This window comes from Coffea arabica, chromosome 6e (assembly GCF_036785885.1).
Source record: "Coffea arabica cultivar ET-39 chromosome 6e, Coffea Arabica ET-39 HiFi, whole genome shotgun sequence".
Taxonomy (NCBI): domain Eukaryota; kingdom Viridiplantae; phylum Streptophyta; class Magnoliopsida; order Gentianales; family Rubiaceae; genus Coffea; species Coffea arabica.
In genome coordinates, this window is record NC_092321.1 from 48,996,294 (window position 1) to 49,005,494 (window position 9,201).

Genomic DNA, 9,201 nt, shown 5'->3' on the forward strand with positions numbered 1-9,201 from the left:
TCTAGTAGTGACGTCAACCAAGATGATGCATATCCGGTTCATTCCACCCAAATACAGCATCCAACGACATTTACGGAACCCTGGTTAGAAAGTGAGGGTCTCACATTGCGTTATGAAACCAGAGTTGATGCTGTATTGCAATTTGACCCTCTCGATACTCGAGAGGCCAAAAAGTTAAAGTTTTGGAATAAGCGCACGAAAGATTTAGAGTTGGGCCAACTGTTCGAGACGAAAGAGCATGTAAAACGAGTAGTTAAATTATGGTCCATAAAGGAGAATAGGGAATTTAAAATTCGGACTAATACACCTACGACTTGGTACGTGCGTTGTAGAGCCTGAAACTCGATACCTCCATACAATTGGCAACTTCGTGCAACTCTACGCGCCTCCCACTAAATGTGGATGATTGTTACACTTGTGGACAAACATACATGTGTCCGTGTGTCCAATACTAATGACCATCTAGGATTGAGTGCAGATTTAATTGCCTAATACATTATTCCCCACATTATCAATGGTCCACTATACAAAATCAAGAAAATTCAGACTTCTGTGAAAAAGGAGTTTCATGTCGATGTCTCATACAAAAAAGTTTGATATGCCAAACGTAGGGCAATTGACATTATTTATGGTGATTGGTAGGCATCTATATCACAACTCTCCACATATGTACAAGAACTCCAGTTGTCCAACCCTGTGACAATTGTTATTTGGGATCATCATCCATTAAGTACGGCTTCACAGACAATCTTTGGCTATGTATTTTGGGCATTTGCTCCTACTATTCAAGCATTCCGTCACCTAAAACCAGTCATTTGTATGGACGGTGGTACATTCTTAAAGGGGCCATATCGAAAAAAATTACTAGTAGCTGTTGGGTATGATACTTGTAATCATATGTTCCCTCAAGCATTTGCATTAGTTGACGAGAAGAACCATTGAAGTTGGAGTTGGTTCATGAGATTATTGCGTATACACGTATGTGGAGATGTACAAAATGTATGCATGATCTTAGACCGACACCATGGGATCATCCATGCCATGCGGTGGCTAGAGGAATGGAAAGAGCCATTGGGGGTCCATCGATTATGTCTGGTTCACATTCGAAATAATTTCACTAAAAAATATAGGAATGAAAGGTAATTTTCATTTGAGTCAAATATGCAGTCTACATAACAGTAATAGTTTATTTAATTCATAACGTGCGTTTTGTCTGATCCAATCATTTAATAATAACATACGTGTTGTAGGTTAAAGAGTCTCATGTGAGGTGCTGGAAAGGCAAATCAAACTCGTAAGTACGAGGAATTCATAAGTGTCATTTTTAGCTTAAATCCCGAGACATACGCATGGTTAACTGTTGGATCCATTAGACCGGAGCAGTGGGCCTTATGTAAGGAAGGTGGGTATCATTGAGGTCATGCAACAACAAATATGGCTGCGTGCTTCAATAATTTGTTGACAAAAAGTCGCTTTCTCCCTATCACTGCATTGATCCGATACACCTTCAACCAAACTGTTGATTTATTTGTGAAAAATACAAGATGGCGTGGGATCAAGTATACCATTTGCCACTATACGGGTGGGAAAAATATGTAAAAAATGCGTGAAAGGGCAGAGCGCATTCGGTGCAAGTGTTCGATCATAGGCGTGGAATTTATTACATAACTACTGCATATCGCCAAGCTCATATAAATGGTAATGCTCAAACCATGGATATTGAGAATCGAACGTGTACATGTGAAAAATGGAGAGAATTACGATTTCTATGTTCACGTGCAATTGCTGCATGTTTTAGGTGTGGCATTAATCCAATGTCGCTTATCGCACCGCAGTATACATTTGAAGCGTATCAAGCTACATTTAAGAGTTCTTTCAACCCGTTAAGGGATCCGAAATATTGGTCCGTAGCAGAGTTGAGATTGAGTCTGTTAGCTGATCGCCTAAAGCAGAAACTCTTGGACCATTGAAAACTAGCAGAATCAGGAATGAGATGGATCGGAGATGTCCTGATGCATTGCGTCGTTGTAGCAACTGTTTACAATCCGGTCACACTGATCCTAATTGTCCATTCGCTGGTTATTTTTATAAATAATGTTTGTAGCAACTAATCGACATTATGATCGATTCAACAATTACTTTCTGTTCTTGTGATTAAATAATGGTTATTGATGGCATTCGTGTTTCAACAACAAATTATATCTTGGGTGTTGGTTATGATTTTATACCTAAATTATACTAAACATGCAATAGTGGCGAATGACACAATATACGTTACTTGTTATATTTAAGTACGACTCTTGAGCATACAAGTATTTTATGAACCACTTTATCTTTTTTTACATACAGGCTAATGGAGAGTTGGAATATCGGCTCCTCAGCACCCCCACATCAGGGACTGATTGACGATAGTGTATTATATCTACAGTCTCAGCATAGGTTCGCTGCAGTTTTCAATGGCATAGGTGCAGGCCTTGATGTTAGAAGATATAACAAAAAATTCTTTCAGTCCCTACGCGATTTGGATTCACCTGTGGCACATTATGTTGATCATGTTGGATTTCGTGGAGTTCAAATGACTGGATATCTCACTGTAGATCATGGACTCATTAAAGCGCTTGTTGAGCGCTGGAGACAGGAGACGCACACCTTCCATCTTCCTGTTATGGGCGAGTCGACGATAATTTTGCAAGATGTCGAGGTTCTATGGGGTCTACGCGTGGATGGACTGCCCGTTACATTGATTCGCATTAGATGAAGTCTACAAAAACGCAAACAGCTGATACACGATATTTTAGAATTTTGACCTGAAGATACGATGCTAAATCAAGGGCGCCTAAAAATGTCATCTATGTACAGACGTTTGAGTGAGCCACAACCGCCAGATGCTTCTAATGAGTTAGTTTGTCAGTATGCTCGCATGTACATGCTGATTTTATTGGGTGGGCTATTATTTGCAGATTCATGTGGGGTATTTTGTTAGTCTCAATTGATTGGATTATGTTCGGGATTTGGATGCGATGGAGGAGTACAGTTGGGGGTCAGCGACACTAGTATGTTTATACTCACGCATGTGTCATACTCGCATGATTCTACTATTACCACAGGTGGTCCATACCTATTGCTCCAAATATGGGCATGGGAGTGGATACCCAATATTCGTCCAGAGATGTTTCCTGCGCAAGAAAACGGTGAATTCTCGATAGGAGAGAGATAGGCAGTCGAAAGTACAGGTGTGGACCTGCTTGGTCAGTCTAGCAGTTATTATTGTGAGCAGATTGCATTGTTACGCATGGATGAGGTATTTTATATGATATAGTACCGGTTATAATTAGTTAATATATTATTGGTTGTGAAAATAAGTAACTAATTTTTCCTTATGATAGTTTATATGGATCTCGTACAGTAATAAAAGACTAGCCGCACTCCAGCCATACTACAGACATGGCGAGCGCATTTGGAGGGCCAAAGTTCCCCTCATATTTTGGCATATAATTGAGTTTCACTGCCCAGATCATGTCATGCGTCAGTTTGGTCTGATTCCAAAGGTTCCTAAACCAGTTGATACTAATCCGAACAAGGTTCATCAGCTCGATCTGTCTGGTTATCCTGGAAGGAATTGGGCCCAATTTCATAGGGAGTGGATAGAATATTGAAATGCTCGTGCAAATGCGGAGGTCATAGGTCAGCCTGCTAATACATTAAGGCCATCAAATAATTATCTCCAATGGTACCACAAGCACACTGTTCTATACATTTCAAACTCTATCCACCAGAATTCGCAATCCAGACAAATGTTTCATGGAGTTTTTGGGCAAATTCGAGTATTTGGTATGCATTTACTTGTAGCTGCTATCATTGTCGACGTATTCTTCCTATGTGTTAAATAACTATATAATTATTTTTCATATTTTGTCGACTTTTTTGTTGTTACAGATGAGTGCTATGCAGCGCATTGGTCAGCAGACACAGGATGCCATCAATCTTGATGACATCGGGGACCAAGTATATCCGCGTCTATTTACCATTATGGATGGGGCATATGGATCGATGTAATACCTTCGATGTTTTAATCGTATGGTTGTAGGAGAGTCCAATCTATTCGATTTTGGTCAACCTTCGGCATCAAATGTTCCATTTCAGACACCAGTGCGACATGTTCCATCTCAAGCAGGCCCATCGTCTAGCCGTGGAAGACATAATAGGCATAGTTTGTATGATGAAACAGTTGCCGAACCTAGCGTTTAAACCATGGTGATGGATATCCAGCATCCGCACATGCCTCCAATTCATCAATTCACTCCATTCGGATCTTCACCAGTGTTGAGTGTGAATGCAGGGATAGCTACACAGTTTCATGCATCCGGAGACATGTCTATGCCACCGCCGGCCTTACTAACCATTGGTGCACAAGGAACATCGTCGCTACAATTTCCCCCGTTTGCTGCGCCATCGACGCGAGCACCAGACATTCATGGATTTGATGCACGATTTCTATCTTCATCACAGTTACCTCCATATGACTATGCTTCCATGACATCAGACTCTTCTTCCTTTGAGGCATTACACCCCATACTCAGTCTTCTTAGTGGAACGGGAGGTACTTCTTCTTTGTTAGAACTTCCTGATTATTACAGTTTCGGACAGCCATCGGTCTTCCCATCTACCGGACAACCAAATTATGCATCTGGTCATGTATCAACAGGAGATTTTGTCACCTTTCGTTCCACGAACGATTGTGGAAGCAGCGATACTACCGATTCGTCTTCGAGGGATGACGTTGACCCTGATAGTGCTTCCAGGGATGATTCTTCCCCCGGTGATTGTCTGAATCTTCTTGGCGTCATCCTTGGTGAGCATCAGAGCTGTCAACGGTCCGGGTCTGGACCCGAACCCGGACCAAACCCGCTAACATTTTTCGGGTACGGGTAGGTATATAGATCCGCGACCCGGACCCATTTTATTTAACAAAAAAGTGGGTCGGATACTGGATATACCGTTCTGACCCGTATTCGACCTGAACATGTTTTAATTAATTAATAATTAAAAAATATATACCAATCTATCATATCAATACTACATTGCTATTTCTTTCATTCCCAAATTTTTTCAACCCTAATACCCCTCCGCCGCACATCCCTTATTCCCTCTCACTCTCTTTTCTCTTTTGCTCTGCCTCCGCCAGTCCGCCATGAAACTGGCGACGCTCTCTCCATCTCTAACGCCTGATGGTTGTAGCTCCAAAGAAGCCCAGCTCTTCCAGGCTTCTAGCAGCCCAGCTCTCTTTCTCACAGTCACAGGTATTTTTTTTTTAATTTTTCAATACCGTAAGAGTTAGTAAAAATCATGGTGAGGTGAAAGCCTCTATTCTGGTATTTTGTCTTTGTCAAAGACGGTCAAAAAGATTGTTCATAAGTTTGGTCAAAGACGGCAGCTACTTTGCAATTTAAGGATCGTGAATGTGAGTAGCAGTTTGTTATTTGTGTCTACTAAATTGAGCTAAATATTGAAACTTCAGTGATGGGTTTTGATTCTCCTTCACAATTCATGAAATTCATGGGAACAAATGGACGAATTGAGGGAAAATTTCAAGATAACTTGGTGTCTGTGATTAGCTATTATTCTCATAAGTGGAAGATACTTGGTATCTTGGTTCCAGACTATAGGATTTATTTAATTTTTCTTTTTTTTAATTCCATTTTCATTGGGAGAAAATGGCCAAAACGATCTTGTGGGGTACAATTTTTTTTTAGTCATAGTTTGGATGTGATGAACTTTTTGCATTAATCAGGACATTTGACTCGTAGGCTAATTGAAAATTTTTAAAATAATTCTCCGTCTTTCTTCCTATTATTATTATTAGTATTTTTGGATTTGATCATAAACTTTTAATCCAAAAATACTCTTCCTATTATCAACTCATTTTTGCAACAACAAATAAGATAAATAGGTCTGGTCAACAACGAATGCTTGATCCATACTAATTATGCTTTTAACCAACTTAATTTGTTTTCAAAAGGAAAAAAAAAACCAACTTAATTGGGCTTCAGCCACATGAGGTGTTCAAATAAGCTCCATGTATTAGTTGGACTATTGAGACTCTCAACTTGAGAGGCACCACATGTCCACAGCAGTATTTGGTAAATTCTGAAAAAGCCTTTAAACTTGTACCATGTTTATCTAATAAATTCTGCTATTCACTAATTGCAGGATGTCATCTTTGCCAACTAATCCAACAGAACCTAGTAGCACAGCTAATGAGAATGAGATTGCCATTTTGGATTCGGAAGAGAATGATGTGAAGGAAGATGATTCATGTAAGAAACTTAGGGAAAATAAATTAACATCTAAAGTATGGTTTGATATGGATAGAGTTAGGATTGCTACTGGTATTGTTGCCATATGTAAGCATTGCAAAAAAAAATGGCAGGGGATAGCTCATGTGGGACAAGCCACTTGAAAAAACACATAAATAATTGCATTGCTAGAAAACATAGGAGTGGAGGGCAGCAAGTACTTCAACTGGCTAAAAATGCTTTGGATGATAAAGTCAAAGTTGAAACTTTCAAGTTTGATCAAGAGAGAAGTAGAATGGATTTGGCTAGAGCTATAATAAAACACTACTATCCTTTTAACATAGTTGAGCATGAGTACCTTGAGATTTTCTGAATAATTTGGAGCCAAATTTTAAGCTGGTTTCTCGAAATACAGCTAGGGCAGATGTGATTAGTGTTTATAAAGAAGAAAAGGAAAAATTGTATAAGTATTTGGATGATTTTGATGGTAAGATAAGTCTCACTATTGATATTTGGACATTAGATCACCAAAATTTTGCCTATGCCTGTTTGACAGCTCATTATGTCAATGAACATTGGGAATTGAAAAAGAAAATTCTTGCTTTTAAATCTGTTCCATATCCCCATGATGGTGAAACATTATTTAGATTTATTTATGATATCATCTTGGAATGGAACATTGATAAGAAGCTGACCTCTGTTGTTGTTGACAAAGCATCTTCAAATGATTCAATGGTTAAATATTTGAAATCATGGCTATTGGATAAGTCATTGCTCAATTTAGGAGGTGATCTTTTTCATGTTCGATGTAGTGCACATATTCTTAATTTGATTGTGTAAGATGGGTTAGCTATTGTTGGAAAATTGCTTCATAAGATTCGAGAGACCTTAAAGTACTTGAAAAAATCTTCTTCTTCTTATCAAAAGTTTGAGAATGCAATTAATCAATGCAAGCTAAAAAATTAAAAAAGAGTGGGTATGGATGTTCAAAATAGATGGAATTCTACATTCTTGATGCTTGAGACTGCTTTGCCTTTGAAGGATGCTTTTTGTCGTTTAGAACAAATGGAGAGAAATTACAAGCTCAATCCTTCAAAAAATGATTGGAAAGTGGCTAGTGTTGTTCATGGTTGTTTGAAAAAAATTTATGAAGCCACATGTCATTTTAGTGGTTCTAATTTTCCCACAGCAAATGTTTTCTTTCCCGATATATGTAATCTTCGTCTTAAGATGAGGCAATGGGAAGTTAGTGAGCATGATTTTATTCGAGAAATGGCTATTCCAATGAAAACAAAATTTGAGAAATATTGGGAAGAATGTTCATTGATGCTGGCTATTGCTGTGGTACTTGATCCTAGATTTAAGTTGGCTTTAGTAGAGTATTATTACAATGCTCTTTATGGAAAAGGTGGTGAAAGATATGTGGATAGAGTTCGTAATGCTATTGCTGATTTGTTTGTTGAATATGGAGGTGACCTTGCTCCTTTTTTGAGTTATGTTGGAGATAATATAGGAGAAGGGACTTCTAGTTCAAGTAACAAAAATATAGATGGACAAGATGATGATGATAAGTTGTCTGATTTTGACAAATGGTATCAGCAATCATGTTCTTCTACTATTCTTGCTAGCCAAAAATCTGAATTGCAATCATACTTGGATGAGCCTGTATTTCCAAGAAAAGATGATTTTGACATACTAGGTTGGTGGAAGGCAAAAAGTCCAAAATTTCCTATTCTTAGCAAGATGGCTCGTGATATTCTTGCAATTCCAGCTACTACTGTGCATCAGAATTAGCATTTAGCATTGGCGGAAGGGTAATTGATGAGACTCGTGCTTCTTTGCTTCCTGATGTGGTCGAAGCTTTGATAACAACTGGAGATTGGTTACCTTTGAAAAAGAAAAGAAGTAAGTCCTTCATGTTTATGTTTCTTTTGTTGTTTTCCTTTTTAAATCCATATTACAAGTTTGTTTGGTTGAGTTACTCTAGTAAAACTAATCTACTTTCTTTCTCTTTGTTTTCTTAGAGTTATTTGGAGAAGATTTGGGTGATTCTTCTAAAGTTCTCAAGTTAGGGTGATCTATTTGAATAAGACCAATTTGATTTCTTTTCTTATTTGGTTTTTTTTTGTATTAGTTAGTAATTAGTTTACAAATATATTTTATCCTTGTTTTTGTTGCAGAAAATTGTGAAACTTGAGAGCCATGAAGACTATTGTAATCTACAAGGCAGTAGGACTTAATTTGTTGGTTGATGCATTTGATATTTAATGTTTGATTGGACTTTTTAGAAATTGTAATTTGTTGGATGTCATATTGGCTTTGTTGCTAATATATGACTTTGTAGTTTGTAGATTGATTTGTGGTTGGCTTTAAAATGGCTATTGTGAGTGGTTTGTGATTTAGATTTGTAATTTGTGATTGACTTTGAATAACTTTGTAATTTACTGCAAAACATCTTCCATTTGTAATTTTCGGCAAGAAAAGTTTGATTCTGCTTCTTCAGCAAATTAACTAACTTCCCTGATTCATCAAGTCCTCCCTCAATATGTACAAAATGTTATAAAAATCAGACTACATTTTCAGGTGCTGAAGTTGTAGCAAAAACAAGCTTTTGATGGGCCTTTTCCAGGTAGGCCCGACCCAGATCCGGGACTCATCGGGTGCGGGTCCGAGAGAAAGATTAGGAGATCCGTCGGGTCCAGAACTAATACAGTATGACGGGTCCGGGTCCGAGTCCGAATTTATTAATTTTGGCCCGGACCCAGCCCGTTGACAAGCCTAGTAACCGTCAGAGACGACGACCGAAGAGATTTTACTGCCCCTCCACAACGCCGCATGATCATGGTAAGGGCAAGGGCAACAGGCGCCCTAAGCATTGACTTTGTTATTTGTTTTATGTGTTAGG

General features: G+C 38.4%; 1 protein-coding gene across 1 annotated transcript; it reads left to right on the top strand.

Moving 5' to 3' along the window:
- Positions 1 to 7,274: 7,274 nt before the first annotated feature.
- Positions 7,275 to 8,035, top strand: LOC113696825 (zinc finger BED domain-containing protein RICESLEEPER 2-like). The gene is made up of 2 exons (XM_072056242.1): positions 7,275 to 7,888; positions 7,996 to 8,035. Exons 1-2 carry the CDS (start codon positions 7,275 to 7,277, stop codon positions 8,033 to 8,035), a joined length of 654 nt encoding a protein of 217 aa, XP_071912343.1.
- The last annotated feature ends 1,166 nt before the right edge of the window (positions 8,036 to 9,201 follow it).